This window comes from Cannabis sativa, chromosome 6, assembly GCF_029168945.1.
Source record: "Cannabis sativa cultivar Pink pepper isolate KNU-18-1 chromosome 6, ASM2916894v1, whole genome shotgun sequence".
Classification (NCBI taxonomy): domain Eukaryota; kingdom Viridiplantae; phylum Streptophyta; class Magnoliopsida; order Rosales; family Cannabaceae; genus Cannabis; species Cannabis sativa.
This window is the reverse complement of record NC_083606.1, coordinates 14,712,213-14,730,021: the sequence shown is the minus strand read 5'-3', so window position 1 is coordinate 14,730,021 and position 17,809 is coordinate 14,712,213. Positions and strand designations below refer to the sequence as shown.

The 17,809-nt window shown below is 32.8% G+C and overlaps 2 protein-coding genes across 4 annotated transcripts; one reads left to right on the top strand and one right to left on the bottom strand.

Moving 5' to 3' along the window:
- The first annotated feature begins 3,300 nt into the window (after positions 1–3,300).
- LOC115695741 (transcription factor MYB82) lies at positions 3,301–4,897 on the top strand. Of its 2 annotated transcripts, none has more exons than XM_030622815.2 (4): positions 3,301–3,535; positions 3,657–3,861; positions 3,981–4,110; positions 4,228–4,897. In XM_030622815.2, exons 2-4 carry the CDS (start codon positions 3,729–3,731, stop codon positions 4,655–4,657), a joined length of 693 nt encoding a protein of 230 aa, XP_030478675.1. In that variant the 5' UTR covers positions 3,301–3,535; positions 3,657–3,728; the 3' UTR covers positions 4,658–4,897. The 2 variants fall into 2 exon arrangements, with proteins under 2 accessions (XP_030478675.1, XP_030478674.1); XM_030622814.2 differs by having other exon boundaries at positions 3,301–3,572.
- A 417-nt stretch (positions 4,898–5,314) lies between these two features.
- Positions 5,315–15,339, bottom strand: LOC115695739 (uncharacterized). Of its 2 annotated transcripts, XM_030622812.2 has the most exons (16): positions 15,048–15,270; positions 14,769–14,942; positions 14,613–14,664; positions 14,424–14,531; positions 14,185–14,269; positions 11,879–11,933; positions 11,003–11,407; positions 9,819–9,899; positions 8,799–8,858; positions 7,863–7,961; positions 7,667–7,777; positions 7,326–7,397; positions 7,106–7,222; positions 6,769–6,918; positions 6,050–6,150; positions 5,315–5,870 (listed from the first exon to the last, which is right to left on the bottom strand). In XM_030622812.2, exons 1-16 carry the CDS (start codon positions 15,108–15,110, stop codon positions 5,540–5,542), a joined length of 2,064 nt encoding a protein of 687 aa, XP_030478672.1. In that variant the 5' UTR covers positions 15,111–15,270; the 3' UTR covers positions 5,315–5,539. The 2 variants fall into 2 exon arrangements, with proteins under 2 accessions (XP_030478672.1, XP_030478673.1); XM_030622813.2 differs by lacking the exon at positions 9,819–9,899 and having other exon boundaries at positions 15,048–15,339.
- Between the last annotated feature and the right edge of the window lie 2,470 nt (positions 15,340–17,809).

The following is a 17,809-nucleotide window of genomic DNA, read 5'->3' as shown; positions in this document are numbered from 1 at the left end:
TAGCAAAAAGAAGTAAGTGGATGAGCTCTTGTTTAAGTGACTAATTCTTAGATCACTAAACACCATTTACAGGTAGCTAAGTGTTTTAAGGGGCAAAATACATTGAGGGGTGAGAATGGTAAAATTATCCCATCTCGATGTAAATCATCTATACAGAGGATCTTTAATCACAATAAGATTATAACAATGGTTAAATGAGATAACATATCTATATCGTGGAACATATAATATGCTCTATATAAGTCTGAGAGTGCAATTTTAAGTTCTAAGAGTGGATTCAACGAAGAATTAATAAGTAGGAATTTACTTAGTAAATTCGGTTCACTTATTGGAAGCTCAGCATATAAATCCATGGTCCCCATTCTAGTTGAGAACATACTGCTTGTAAGACTCAATAATTGATTTGTGATTAATCAATTATAATTCTAAAGTTAGACTATGTCTAATTTATGATTTTTCACTAAGCAGGGGCGAAATTGTAAAGAAAAGAGATTCTAGGTTTATTTATTTATTAATAGACTTTATATGTCTAATTAATAATTAAATTAAATGACAATATTATTTAATAATCTATTTTAGTTATTAAATAATTAGTTTTGGCATTTAAATGGTTAGAATTGGAAAATTGGCGTTTTTGAGAAAATAGAAATAAAATTTGTTAAAACTGCAAAACAAAGTGGGGCCCATTCTATACACCTTGGCCGGCCACTTTATGTTGAATTTTAAATTGATATTTTCGTTATTTTAATGCCAAATAATTCCTAACCTAAACCTAGTAGTTGCCTATAAATAGAAAGTGATTGCTCAGTCAAAATCATAAGTTTTCATTATTCTTCTGACAGAAAATTCTCTCTTCAGAAAAACTGAGCCTTCCCTTTTTCTATTCCTTGGTCGAACCTCTCTCTCTCTTTTCTCTTCATAAATTTCAAACCTTAGTGATAGAGTAAGTGCCCACACACAGCAAGTGGTAACTCAATCATAGATTGGAAGACTGTGAAGGATCAAACACAAAGAGAAGGACATTCGGGCTCAGATCTTGATAATACTCTGCGACAGAAAGGATACAAGGGTTAGAGATCTGAGTGGAAGGAGACATTAATTTCGCTGCATCAATGTAAGGTTTTCGTAACTTTATATGTGTTTATTTTATCATTTTAGAAAGTTCATATTTAGGGTGTTAAACAACATACTTGTGAGTAGATCTAAGATCCTGGTAAAATAATTCCCAACAGGGTCTATATATCCGAGCTTCCAATAAGCAGATCAAGAATTTACAACTTAAATTCACTGACTTATTAATTTTTCGTTGAATCCACGCATAGAACTTAGAATTGCACTCTTAGTTATATAGAACGCTCTATATGTTCCACCATATAGACACGTCATTAGTTATCCATTGTTATAACCCTAATTTGATCAATGATCCTCTATATGGATGATTTACACTGTAAATGGATTTAATTACCGTAACACCCTATAATGTATTTTATCCTTAAAACACTTAACCCCGTATAAATGATATTTCAGCTAAGTGAAATGATTACTCCACCATTTATTTTCGTTTGGTTAAGCTCGAAGGAAATCATCCTTTGCTTTCTATTCACCAGATAGAAGCTATAGATTCCATATTTATGTTAGCGCTCCCACTCAATTGCACTACCGTGTTCCCAAAATGTACGTATCACCCTGACCCAAAAGTAGGCTTAACTAACAAATCAAAGAACACGAATAATACTCTTAAGATTGAACCTAATCATATCAGGATTTAGATCATTTGATCTAGGATCAACTAAGTGATATTGAATTGAATAGATATTACGGTAAGTTTAATAAATCTATTTTAAAGTTCAATATCCGTCCATTCCAATGCATACTCCATGCATCCAACCCAAGCTTTACTTTAACCAATGTTCTGGAAAGAACATAGCATTTCTCCAAATGCAAGTAAACTCTGTTGTAGATTGTCATATCAGTAAAACCCAGTGTTCTGATAAATCTAGGAATCTTTATTCACATAGTCATGTTTACTTTCCACTGTGTTGACAACACAATAAACATGATCAAGTATATGAAAAGGGTTAGAATGAATTTATAAATCAAAAGGACAAACAATTGATAAGGTGAACCAAAACATACACAAATGAATGAAAAATACTTCTGTTACTTTATTGATATTGAATAATCTGGATTATATTGAAATAGAGTTTTATTTAGGGCATAAAACCCAACAAGAGCCACCTACCAATCCAACGATCATATGGTCTTGTAGTATTTCACAGTCCCTTTTTTCGTGTTGAGTAAGGAATCCTAGTGGGGTAAGAGGGTATATCCTCACCTACCTATGGGTCTATAAATAACTTCATTTTTCATGTACAAATGTAGAACAATTTTTACTTACAAAAATTCTACTGAAATTTCTATAGAGCTTTCTTCTTTGAGAGAAACATAAGGAATACAGAGATTATCATTGTAAACACTTGTAATACTCAAATATTTGCCAAAGAAGGCTAATACTACTGACTCGTGAACTAAGAATTATTAACGCATGAACCATGTAAAAAATCTGTTGATCTATTATTTACTATTTTGCATTTCTTGAAGTTCCTGTTAATTCGTTCCTAAAAATTTCGATAAATATATGTATAACATATTTAAGTCAGTGTTGGATTAATATTCATATATATATATATATAGAGATGCATTTGTAGTTTTGTGTATAGCATATTTTTTAACCTTTTTTTCTACTCTTTCAAAAAAAAAATCCCATAAAATCACTTTCTCGGGAAAAAAAATAAAAAGAGTAATGATAACACAAACTTGACGCACACTTACTAGTAAGTAACTTCAACCAATTATCTTTATTTAAGATGGATTTATTAAATATAACTTGTCATAGGTGTGTGTCATCTTTATGTGTAAATTGTGTGTAAAATTGGCTTGATAAGGTACTTGGAGAGTTGTAGGCGCTATAATTAGCTAGAACCGTTTAGTACTTCACATCTGCATTCCAATCCAAGTGAAACCCACGGAAACAAATCCTTCAAATTGTTGAAAATATAAGAGAAACTCCCTCAAAATCTCAGGCATTTGTAAGGAATCTTCCTTCAAGCTCTCAATTAGAAAAAGACAAAATGTGCCTAAATTGAGGTGATCGCATCACATTTTTATGTAGATCATTAGGACCCAATAAAGAAAAAAGAATGACCAAATAACTCTTTGCTTTTATGTTACAACCTGTAAAGAAGAAAACAGAAAACCCCACATGCTATAGCTCAAGTATTATGACATCCTTTTGTTCATAAATGGAATTCCATTATAAGAATCCTCAAATCAATCACCTTTTTCTTGAGCAACAATTTACATACAGATTGCAGCTATGAGATCTTATCTCTCTCTCTATCTCTCTCTAGAATCTAGCAAAAGAACTTGAGCTGGAAGTGAGATTTGCAAATATGCTTTTTACAGAGAGAGAGAGAAGCAAAAGTTGGATGCAAAACAGGGCCCTCACATCAATCTTTCAGTATCATATCATAGTGTAATAATTATCTAAATTTATAATGAATGCATGATTGGTATGTAACACGTTATAACATATATGCATTTCACACAATATGTCGTATATATATTTGTGGAATCTCAGTTGTCTTCCTCTGCAGATTTCAATTACAATCATATTCCCTTTTCAAATCAACTAAGAAAGAAAGAAAAAGAGCTAGAGTAGTGCTTTTATGATGGAAAACAAGAGAGTAAAGAAACAACTTCCTAAGAAAAACTTGTGGAAACCAGAAGAGGACTTGATCCTGAAAAACTATGTGGAAACTCATGGTGAAGGGAATTGGCAAACTGTGTCCAAGTTAACAGGTTAAACATTTACTTGTGTTCCTTATCATAATATTCTTCATTATTATTTCATATAAGAGTCAGACACTCATCTGGTCTCTTTCACCTTCTCTGGCACTCATTTTCTCATATTATTATAGGTTTGAAGAGAGGTGGAAAGAGCTGCAGATTAAGATGGAAAAATTACCTCAGACCAAATATAAAACGTGGTGGAATGTCTCAAGAGGAAGAAGACCTTATTATCCGAATGCATAAGCTTCTAGGAAACCGGTTAGTGTTATTTTTGATTTTTCTTTTTTACTAAAATGTGATTTATTTATGTTCAAATGAATGTTAACTTGAGTGTAAGATGATAAGTTCAAGTAATGATTCTCTTCTTCTCTCTAGATGGTCACTGATTGCTGGCAGGCTTCCCGGAAGAACAGACAATGAAGTGAAAAACTATTGGAATACCCATTTGAACAAGAAAACATCTGCAGTGGGGAAAAGAAAACGTGTAAACAATAACAGTGACCACCAAAACGACACAAAAAGCACTGAGACAACAAACAAAACGAGCGAAATCCAAGACCCTCCTAATCCCATGTTGAGCAGCGAAACTCAAAAAATCTCCAATGATCTTATGGATGACACAAAAAGCTTCAACTACAAAATAGAAAATCCCATTATGGCTACAAACAGCTCCACTTTTGTCTTCGATGATGAGCCTCTCCCTATCATAACTTACATGGATTCCTTCGTTTGTTTTGAAGCGTTTGGACACACTGCAGGGTTGGAGAATCATGCAAAGATAGGAAGGCAATCAGTGTTTCCATAACGTATCTTTTTTAAGAAAAGAAAATAAGGAAAAGAAAAAAGTAGTTTTATTTATAGGGACTAGTGTACTAAATAAATAATCAAAGCTACTTTCACTCCTGGATGGAGACCCACTCATTCACTCACATACTTGTCGTTTGTGTATAAGTGAATACAAGTCTCACTAATGTACTTGTGAAACCAACATTTAAGGGTAGGAACTAAAATTTGAAAACATTGCTGGATCGCAACACTTTGTGCTATAATTTCCCCCCTTTAACTTTATGGCCTTGTGTTTTATCCTGCAATCTCGACGGATAGCATTATGTAGTTTAGTTATTGTTATATTAATATATATTTTATATGTATTGAAACAAAGGTTCTAATCTCCTAGCAAATTTTATTCGAAGTGTTTGCAGATTAGATGTGCGTACCCTTTACCCCTAAACCAAGAGTTTCTCTCCCTTCAATAAAGAAGCAACGAGAAGTGAGCCTAACGTATCTTTGCCATCTTTTGAAATCGAATCCACATGATATAGATGATAAGAGACATGGGAGGTGATGATATCTTGCCAGTGGACCTTATCTCCAAAAATCTTAATAATAATTTTACATAAAAGAGAATATGAAAAATAAAACGTGTATAGGAATCCCGTGATCTAATTAAGTAGAAACAAACTGAGACAATCCCAAATGTTGGATCCAATTGCAATTAAAGAGAGACAGATACTCAGATTCAGGTAAGGAAATCTAAGAGAATATACTTTCATTCCCAAGAATGATTGGCAATAAGTCTCTGAAAAACTCTTAACAATTACAGAAGCATAAAATGTAAAATAAGGTGAATATGTTGGGAATACAAAACCTTATAAATCCTCCCATTTTGATAGGACAGTGAAAAGAACTACAATACTTCATCATCTTGTTGAGAATACAATAATAAGCCATTGTCAATGGGCAATGAAGGTGGAGTTCCGGGTGGAATAGAAGCTGCGCCATTCTCCCCAGCACATATGCACAAAGCTTCTGCATCTCTTATGACTGCATCGAGCTCAATTTGACCGCTCAATTCATTTATGAACTTCAACAGAGTGTCAAAGTCCATCTGCTCCCCCATTATTTTATTTCGGTACCGTTTCAAAATCGCAACACAAATGTATAGGTGTAAATGCTCAGACATATAATGAGTCCATAATACTTCCCACAATCTCATTGTTTTCTCATATTCAAATTCCCTGGAAATACAAAAGGAATTCTGTCAGCTGCATTGTCTTGGACATGGAAGATTTAATGTTAAAGCTAATAGCTATATGTTATACAGTTAATAAGCAGCATAAAGGATAACATAGTCCAAAGTTAAAATTAATGGAATTTGGAAAACAAACAAAATAAATAGTGAACCAGGGAACCCAACCTTTTAAATTGAATTAAGACCCAGCGAAAGCAAAAGAAGTAATTCAAGCACTCCTGTTGCTTGAAGTAATTATGCAATGGACTGTCCAACAATTCCACCAACTGCCACAACAATAATTAGAAATTATTAAGATTGCAACAGAAAGACCACTACCTGCCTAGCGAACCAATGAAAACATACAGACCAAAAGACACAACTCGTTGTGACATGTAAAATCACATTGGAAGCTCATTATATTGCCACCAAAATATCATTTACTTAAATGATTAAATGATTGGGAGTATTATTTTATTTTTATGATAAGGAATTTCCTGAATGATTCCAAGCGTCACATTATTTATCATATCTCAAACGAAGAAAAAAATATTCAATAGAGTACAATATGTTTATCCAAGTCTACAAAATTGATAAATTTTCCCACCAAATAGAATTTGACTTTCTTTTTCAGTTTCATATTATCCCCTGCTCAGCAATAAAAGTAATACAACATGTTATTTCAATTTAAACTATGACACCCTATTTGGACAAGAAAAAGCAAATGAAATTCAAAATGCATGGAAAATTCAAAACAAAAGAAATCAAATCAAATACAAAATATTAGAAGCTAGTGTTTTTAGTGTGACATATTACTGTCAATGTCAATTTGTTGCGAGTAAAATATAATAAATATATATATATGTATATGTATACATTCATGAAGAAAGAAAGAAAGCAAATACCTTAGAAATTGCAAAAAGTTGAGTGTGCATGCCATTTTGGTCACGGTTAAAATTAGGTCCTAGACGCTCCATCAGCGAAACAAAACACCAAAAGGAATCAGCTTCATTCCCCATTACAAATAATATTGGGGATAGAAGGTCACTCATACCCTGAGTCACAGACCAACAAATTTTACTTAATATTACAACCAATACACAATTAAAACGGGAGACAAATTTGATGTCCCTAGATTAAAAAGTTTGAATACCAAAGTGGAATACACAATTAAAACGGGAGACAAATTTGATGTCCCTAGATTAAAAAGTTTGAATACCAAAGTGGGATTCAAGTAGTTACCTGACAGTAACCAAGATCAAAGTTGTAAAATGAGTATGTCAACAGAATATCACGTAAAATATTAACATTTGGATTATCATCTCCATCATAGAACGGAAGTGACCTGTCAGTCCTCACCTTAAATAAAAAAAAAAATAAAAAGTATACAATGTTAAAACACAAGACACGAGTGCATTTGTCAAATTATGTAAAAGCTAAAAGGGGAAAAGAAAAATTTTACCACATCTTTGTCAATAAGTCCTTTCCTCTCTCTGAATTTAGTAAATCTTTTTGCTTGTTCCGGAGATATACTCTGCAAGAGATACACATATCTTAAGAATTTTAATAAGCCTAAAGTAGAATGCTATAAAAACTTTGCCAGTGTAGTGTGTCAAGTTTGATATACAGGCATTTTCATAATACAGGAAACAATTGGTAAAATTAGTTCAAGAAGTAATCTATACATGCTAAAAGGATTTGTATTCAAGCCTTGTGAACCGGTCACCAACTTTGTTTTTTCTATACAAAATCTAAATATCAAACTTTTTAAAAATTGATTTACAATAATGCAAAAGTGCAAACCTGCCACTGGTTCTTTATAGTCTCATACTCTGATTTTTTAAGAACGCTGAAGTATTCCCTTTCTGCATATGTTGAATCGTACGCATGGTATCCCAACAAGAATGCCCAGACCTATAGTTGTGATTGAGTTGTGAATTTAACAAAATTTCAATCAATGTTATAATTTCCTCAAAGTTACAAACATAATAGGACAGACCTCTTTCCGTAAAATGTGCTCAACTCCCCCATAAAATATCCTCTTTCTTAAAGCTTTTGAATCTGTGACACGTCCTTCAGAGTCCAAAAAGGAGACCCACTGCAAAAGTTGGATAGTACTTTAACACAAAATATTATAGCAATATCCACTCATGTTCAGTATCTCTTCTGTCTTCTCTATAAAATAAAATTAAATTCTGATTAAAAAGCATGCACAGTATGATCTCCTATAAATCCCTAGGATTAGAGAGCTGTACAAAAAAGTGATAATGGCATGCTTTCAGCCATTCGGTCCAACCAAGGTCCAACAGAAAAATGGTGGCCCATGTGCTTCTTCAGGGCGCGATGGTGGTTGTCGGGCTGGTTAAACCCATACTAGCGCTACTTTATCTAACTGATAAAATTCTGATACTTGCATGCTCAGTTGTACTCGTAGGATCTTGAATGGTGTGCATTCCATCCAGATCAATTATTGATTATTGCACAAGATCAATTAGTTAAATTGCTGATTAGACATGATGAAATCTCCACAACAAGACAAATATACTCAAAATTAGAAAAAGAAAAGTAGATCTCATTAAATTGAATGGTGGACGATAAGCTGAACATAACCACTAAATTATTCTGGTACTAGTGTTCAGAGAAGGTTCTTACCAGTTACCACTACATTTCACCCAAGGATCCATAGAAAATAAATATTCTTACTTGGATATTCACAAAAGTAGATCAGGTGCATTAAGGTCTTTACGATTTGTAAGTATACAAGGTTTCAAACTTTTAAATTTCTGTAACTGTGGAAAACATTCCAGAAAGGGTGCAATGCAAAGAATGTGGATTCAATTAACGGCACGGAAGCATGTATCGAACAGATATGACATTGGAAAAAGTAAAGAACTTTCACGAAAAACAAAACAAGGTTAAGAAAAAAGGCACTTACTTCTTCAGGTCCCAATGGTGGCTGCCGTGGTTTACCCCATATTAGTGCTGCTTCATCAAACTGACAAGCAAACAAAAAAAAATTATAACAATTGAATTGGATTCAATGTAGCCTCACAAATAGTTCTGAAAATGAAGGATATTAAATTACAACTTCAAATTAAATATGTCAAAATGTGCTGTTATAAATAAATGAACAAAAGAAGAAAAAAAAATAACAACTATATTGGATCCATACATAAGACGAACATTTAACATAAATATAACCATGCAAACAATCAAGTGATGCAGAATGTAAAAAGAAAATTGTAATAAGGCAATTTATTCATCACTTGGCACTGTTTTTCAAAACAGCAGGGTCCAATTTATATGAGTATGATTGGTTGAAATAGAAAAAAAAAAAATATATATATATATATATCACATCACTGTGTGTAATGTTTTTAGGTGCACATATCATTACTCACTCACGGTGACACCATAATTCAGTTGTAGTCAAAGTTCTTATAAAAATACTAAAATTTTATTAACAATATGCAACTTTTGGACTTCAACACAGCAACCAAATGAAAGAAACATTCAAGCTACTTCTCTCTTTCTCTTTTTCTTTTTTTTTTTTTTTTTTGTCAAAGAAAGACCCAGGTTAATCCAGAGATGGTCTTAACTGTAGAACTTAAAAATTAAATTTCCAAACCAGATAATATGTTAGAAGCATCCGTTGAAGCGCTTATTCAATTGTCTTCTTCTGCATTTGCCAACCCCGTGTCCAACTCCAAACAACAAACGGAGGATAAAGTTGAATTGTAACACAAGTCATTTACTCCAAGTACTATAAATAAGGGTATGGATAGAAGATAATGAACTTGGGAAGTGATTGAATAATGTATATATCTAACAAACAACTGTGGGCCTCGATAACATATTTACACTAAACTTAAAGGAATATTTGATAGTGCGGACAGAAGATCACCCAAAAAGGAAAGAAAAAAATAGGATGTAAAGATGACACTCTTTACAATACCTCCTCACATTTGATTAGCTCAAAACATCCCACACCTGTATCAGCTTCATCACCAGGGTTGTGTTTCGTACATGAAATTTTCTGTTTAACAAGTTAAGGGGATACTCTATATCAGCTAAGAGAAAAAAGGCTTCAGTTATAAACCCAACTACTAAACCAGTCCTCCTTGTGTGATTTAAGAAAATAATGCAGCACTGCCGCAAAGTTTTAAAATTAACTAATTCCCACATTAATTGTCTGTTAGCTAATTTGCAGTATCATTTCAAGAGCATATAATGCTCTGATACACCAACCATATCTGATAATCAGAATGCCTATCGAATCTCTTAAGCTTTAACCGCATTAAATATATACATATATATACACATATAAAAAGAATAGAAAATAGTTAGTGAAACAGACTGAATTGTTTGTGACAGAAGCTTGACCGCCAGATACCCACAATAATTACAAAGCTGTCTAGAAATAGGATTTGACCACTGCAACTATAGATATCCACTGTATTATTTGTTGTCAACCAGAGTGACAACAAATGAGAACCAACAAAATAGTGTACTGTAACATTAGCAGAGTAGGTAAATAAAATAAAAGCATTGTAAACAACATAGTATGACATTCAAAAAAAAGTAAATCTCAGCTAAAGGAAGATTTCAGTTTCTTCAAAGTAATAACAATGACTATAAGAACATAAGACAGTCTAAGAAGCTATAATTAGGATTAGCGCATTAATTGATGATCCATCAAGCCAGAATTACAAGTTGAGCATGCAAGTCTAATAGGAGATGAGAGCCAACCAGAAGAAGTAAAGGGTTTAAAGTAAGAAATGAGAGATAGCATTGCAGCAATTCCTTTTTTGTTTTAATGGTGTAGCAATTCTTGTCACATTCATTACACATTATGCTTTTTAAAATTTTGAATTTTAGACTTTTAATACGTACTAGTCAAATTTGGAGAAATTGGACCAAAAATAAGTTAAAAAGAAACCTACAAGATGTTCTCCTTTCATGTAGATATAAATGGGATCTTTCTTTACCTTTGGAATTTATCAAACATCAAGAGCAAGGTAAACTAAGGAAATCAGGGAAAACAACGCTCTTGATTCAATTTTTCACAATTAAACATCATATAATTAATCATCACTTATCCAAAACATGTAAATGCTGATTATATAAAACGAAGGATACCTCCAGAGGATCTGCAGCTACAGGAACTAATTCAGGTGCCTTCTCTGCAGAATTGGATGCCTTCTCAGGATGGTCGATGGAAGATTGATGGTTATACCTTCTCTTTTCAATAGCACCAAACCCATTATTATGAGTCTCACCAAAAATTTGTGAAGTTGTTTCCCGAGCAAATTTGGTCACAAGAGAGAATTTTTCCAATACATGAATAGAGAGATCTCGAGCAGGATCCTGGGGTTTCAGCCTTGTTCTTCCATTGTACTGTAATGTACTTAATCTTCCATCACGGACATTTCTGCTGGAACTCTCCTGACTTTCATCTAAGGGAGACTCGCCAACATCAATGGATACAGATTGATCACTAACAACGGAAACAGCCCTAGGAAGCTCCAAAGATGACAAAGTTCTCTGTAGAACCAACACATCAGTAAACCTCAGTATGTTATGAAGATTGCATTTCAGTTCAATATATCATTTTTTTATGTTAAAAGTAAATAAACAAATAGTAAGCCAGATTTTTTCCATACAAAAGCCAAAAAGTGTTCCATTCTCATATGCCAAAAAAATCGCATAGGAAATGCATCAATTAAGTAGTGAAAGTTGTCAAGATAAAATATCAGAAGTGGAAATGCATAGTAAATGGCATGTTATCCAGCACCACATGTAAACTATATCTACACAGTTTTCATCAATTTTGAAGGCCTTCTCTCTTTCCTATCTATTTATAAGGATAAAGGTGAGAATCATTTGTGAGAAAAATAGTTCCAAAAAAAAGACATTTATGATCCTTTCACTGTTTCACATGGTTTCACTTGCATAAGCCACGGAACAGGTTAATTCTGATAACAAGCTTCCATCAAGCATATTAATAAAGCATACCTGGAGAGGATTTTGAAAATCATTAATAAGGAACACATTTGCATCTTCTGCTGACCTGGAGACATCATACAACAAAAACTTAAAATAAATGGCATGTAAATCAACGTTTGTGCATAACAAAGCTCAATAAAGCTGTTTCTCAAAGATATAAATATATATGGTGCATTCCACAGTCAGAGGTCTTTGTTCCTTCTTCAATAGTAAGCATTTTAATTGATTAAATATTATATTCGGAATTGTTTTTACTGGTAATCCATATTTCATTTTGTTTTTACTGGTAAACACAAGAATATCATTAACTTTTTTTGTTGTCTTCATGGGACTGCACAGTATAGTTTTGTCCTTCTGTTTTTGTATTGTTTTTTCAATTTATCGATCCACTCATATTATTATTCTATTTACAATCACTACTCAATTTCTATCAGCATCCACAAGTCCTTTTTCCCTCTTTTCTGTTTATACCACTAGGAAAAGTAGAGGCTAATAGTAAAGGAGGCTTCAGTTGTTAAAGATGGAATCATTTGACAATAGCTCTCTGGCTACTCTTAAAAGCATGCTAGAAGTTTAAAGTGCCAACTTATTGAAGCAGGCCACCAACCCTGAAAAGTGTTGAAATGGGTAGAAAACTGAAAAAGGTTCTTCTGCTTCAATATGCCTCTGAAACAGGTGTTACTTAGAAAAACCACCAAGGACCATAAATGCCATGCGTAGGGGTTTAAGGACCCCTCAGTATTCCACCATTTTCCCCTTGTTGGTGCAACAACATGCTCCTAACTAAAACTTTACTTCATTTTCAGCACAGGTTATACAGACTCTTAGTCGAGGTTTAATGCTTTCGTGGAAGAATTGTGGATCAGTCTTATCATTTTGAATAAAATCAAACATACAAACACTTCCATTTTAGCCTTTATCATTCATTTGATGGTGCCCCTGAACAACATAACCGAAGACACAACCATTATTAAGTTTAAACTTATCTACCAAAGATGTGATGGTGGAGCACTTCGTGTAGATATTTCTAAATATTTGCAACTTAGCTCCAAATGGAATTTAATGGTGATAGACACCTGGGTAAAATAAAAAAAAAAACAAGGAACATACTGTAACGGAGAGATTGGATTGGGTGATGATCAATCCAAGTTGGGGGGCAGCCATATTCCATTAAGATTGCCATATGGGTGCAGGCTTATATTTGAGTCCATCTGGTTGGGTGAGAAAACTTAAGAATACTGAAGAGTTCATTAAACAATATTGGACTCATAATGTGTATACTTTCTAAAAGGTTAAAACTTGCAGAAGTTCCTCGACTTTTTCTGTGGCAGACCTCAAATTTGAGGTTGTAAGATATATTATGTTGCCTACTTCAAAGTCTCCATAACTAACACAATACTTCACTAGACAATACAGTTCTTCTAATGGAAAAAATAAAGAGACTGAGGGACATAGCAAGTGAAATCTTTCAGAGTTATTAAAAGAAAGACGACTTATATTGATAAAAACTATCAGATATCAAATAATTGGTAAACAAAATGTTAGAGCTAGGATTTCATGACAAATGGGTGGAATGAAAATGATTATGATGTCACTTCAGTTCAATCTCTTTCCTGATCAAAGGTCAAGCACAGGGCTTGTTTCTCAACATGGTATTAGACATTGATCATTCATCTTTATCTTTATTAGTGCTTTGTTGTGCTGATGGACTGTTGTTTTGCCATTAATCAAAGTTGTTGAGAAGGATGGATTCTTAGTTGTGGCAAAATAGATAAGAGTAATAATAATATCTTACTATTTTTAATGTAAGATAACATATCTCCATCCCATGCTTTATTAATGGTCTTCATTTTTCTTTTTATTTTTCTGTATGAGCATCTAGCTAGAAAAATAATTTTTTGAAATGACGATTTCTTTTTCACTCAGCACAAGCAAGAATTTGAAGATTAAAATTAAACAAATACTTTTGATGAACCCATGTCCTTGCCTTCATGCCATGCCATGCCATGAAAGATATTTTTGTCTACTCTCAAGAACCTTTTTGTTTCTATAAAAATTTAAAAAATAAAAATAAAATTGGAGAAAGATCTCTTTTTGGAAAGAAATACTATTTTTAGAAATTGATAAGAGGTCTTGAGGACAAAACCAAATAGAAGCATGAAGGTACGATTTCTTGGCATGGAATGTGTTAGTGTAAGATGCAATTCCACTAATTCGTTTATTTTAACCAAGATTAGTTGGCAATACAAATACAGTTTTCAGTTTATAGACAAGTAATGGAAAAAGATAACAAAATCCAATGAAGAACAACCAACCTCACAATAAAAACATGTTGCTTTATCGTTGCAAGGAACTCCTTGACTCCACCATTGTAGAAGTAAAGAGGAGGAAACGCAAGTCCTGCAAAATATTCAAGTACATACTAAATAAAGAAACAGAACCACAGGACATCTAGTTATATAAACGATACTCAATAGGACATGCATATCTGCTAAGGCTTCAAAAATGCATACTAATCAACATATAACCCACAACTAGGTGATTTCAAAGATACCTGAGGACAAAACCACAATAATGTACTGCCATCCAAAAGCAGGAGTGTGCCGACGAACAGACCGCACCTCTGTTAAGGGAACTGCCCTTATTGTATAGAGATTCTTATCTGCACAAAGAAAACAAAAAACACATTTAGCAATAAAAACAACAAATACACCATTCGATTCACAAAATTACTATATCAAACCTTTCTCAGAAAGCCTGGCGTTCGAACCCTGTCCTTTGTAAGGAATCCATGTCTACATTCACACAAAAATCACATAGGATTCTCAATAAGAGAGCTAAGAGAAAGATATGAAGCGAAAGCCAAATAAGAGATAATCAAGAACACTTCAAATCATACCATAAACAGTGCAGAACCTTGCTTAATCAACTTCAATCTACCGCTAATTCTCTCGGAAGCTAACTGACTAGGATGAATCGTGACATTATCCTTCGAGTAAACAACTTCAGCACCATCAGGCTCGCTAGACGAGCTCTGTCTACCACTATCGCTTCGCATAATACTCGCCGATCCCTAAAAGAAAAAAAAAAAAGGAAATCAATTTCAAAATCGATCGACAATCATCCAATTTCCATGACAAACAATCAAAAGGATAAATTATCAAACAATCGAACTCACCTGCTGCTGAGAGGCGGCGTAATCGGCGTCGTCGGAGAGATCGTGAATATCAGTTTCGTGCATCTCGAATGAATTTTCTTGAGAAAAGGATAATAGTAAGAAAATGACCGATTTTGAATTTATATATGAATTTTATTTTTCTTAGGAGCTAAGCGAAGGAGAAGAAAGATACTCTGGAAAATGGCGGGTCAGCGTAAGGAAGGAGGAGCTTCAGAATTTGGGGAAATGGTATTTATTATTCTCTTTTCTTTTCTTTGATTCTAGAAAACCCCGTTTAATCTTGACCGTTAGATTTAGCATGTACGCTGAGGGTTCAACGGTCAGTATTTAAAGTAAGTTTGGTTAGGACTGTAGACTAGTGTAGTGATACTATTATGCATGGTATTGGTTGATATTTCAGTTTTCTGATGCCACGTCGACTGGTATTCGTCTACAATCAAATGAAACGGTTTAGCTTTATTTTCAGTAGGCCTGCACATGGGTTGGGTTGGGCGGTTTTTGGGCGGTTTGGCGGTTTTTTTATTTGGCGGTTTTTTAAAATCACAACCCATACCTGCCCATTAAAAATTTGGGTTGGGCGGTTTTTTAGGGGGCGGTTTTATGCGGTTTTTTGGGCGGTTTGGGTTTCTTAAAAATCAAAACTTCCAAAGTATATTGTCACAAGAAAAAAAAAATAAATTAAATTATCTCATTACACTGAAAGTTCACTCTTCCTTTACCTTGTTCAGTTGAAAGCTTTAAGATGGGAACCAAAAACCCAACTTGATTAAATCACACAGGCTCTCTACAACTTAAACACCAAAGTGCCTACTGCTTTCCATAATCCTTAATTTGCAACGATGCAGTGTTGACACAACTGGGCTTTAGAATATTGGCCCAACGTCTTCCCTCGGCCCAACCAATAAAGATGAGCTCAACAATGAAAATGGTAGTTGTGTCAGTAAAGTACTCTTGTTCTCCTGCTGTGTACCATGATGGTGTGTTGAGAATACCAATCTTTGTTAAAAATTCTGGAATGAAAATACCAACAGCTCCCAACATTGCCCATCGGCAGTGAACCAGCTTTGCTTGTTGGTTCCACCTTATAGAAATTAAATTTAAAAAAAAATAAAAAAAATAATATATTGCGGGTACGGGTTGGACCCGCCCGTTTTTAGGCGAACCCGTACCCGCCCGCCAAACAACGGGTTAAAACTCAACCCAATCTAATTTTCGCGGGTTTTTAATGGGCGGTTTCCATACGGGCGGATTCTAATGGGTTAGGCGGTTCCCACGGTTTAGCGGTTTTTATGTTCCGGCCTAATTTTCAGTGCTGTTTATGAAAATAGTTGGAACTTGGAATGGATTAATGTGAAGAGAGGAAAGGTCAATGATTAGCTGTTTGTTATGAAATTTAGATTTTTTAAGCTAATTGAGGGGTGTTTGGAATGGGTTAATGCTAATAAAAGAATGATAATGTAAAATATTATCTTGTTTATTTTGAGAGTTTAGCATTGAAATGTTATTGCTTTTGGTACGAGTTAATTGAATTATATCGTTTGGTTGAGTACAAGAATCTTATATATTATTTTAAAAAATAAAAATAAAAATAATTTTTTATTATATTTATTTAATGTTAATTATACATAAAAATAAAATAATTATTTATTAAAGAAATATATTTATTTATTAGTAAATATTAAATTTTATTGTATTTTTTTATTAATTAAAATTAACATTTCTATATATTTTATCACTATATTATTTATTTTTATTCTCTGTATCATGTTTGTACATTATTCGCATAAAATTTATGTATAATGTATATATATATATATATATGTAATTACTAATAACATAAAAATAACTCATTTAAAAAAAAAAAAAAAAAAAAAGCGATATTTCAGACTAAATATATATATCGTAATATTTTATTTGTAGTAAGTCATAATATTAAATAGTATTTAAATTTATTTATTAATTCAAAAATGATATTCAAATTAATAAAATGGAATGAAATAATTCAATTCCACCCTTTTTTATAGTATCAACATTACCCTTTTCAATGGTAGTTATATTACTAGGGAAATAACATCCCAAGGTTAAACTCTCAAAACAAACAAGGTAATGTTTCACATTAGCTTTCCCTTGCTAACATTAACCCATTCCAAACAATCCCTTAGTAATATAACTACCTTGAGGAAGGTAATATTGATACCTTAAAAAAAAGGTAGAACGGAATTATTACCTTCCATTATATTAATTTGAATAGTATTTTTGAATTAATGAATAAATTTAAATACCAATAATATTATCATTTATTATAAATAAAATATTACGATAATATTTAGTCTGTGAGATCAATTTTTGTAACTGAGTTATTTTTATATTATTAGCAGTAACATATATATATTCATTATACATATATTTTATGCATATGGTGTATATAAATGACATAGCGAACAAAAATAAATAACATAGTTATAAAATATATAGAAATGTTCATTTTAATTAATAAAAAATACGATAAAATTTAATATATACTAATTAATAAAAATATTTCTTTAATGACTAATTATTTTATTTTTATGTATAACTAACATTATTATCTCGTGCGAGAAAGGAGGAATTTTGTCTCGTGCGGGAAAGGAGGTATTGCTGAAATCTATTGCTCAAGCATTGCCAAATTATGCTATGAATGTATTTCTCTTGCCTTTAGACACTTGTAAGGAGTTAGAGCGGCTTATGGCTAAGTTTTGGTGGCATTCACATTCGAGTAGTGT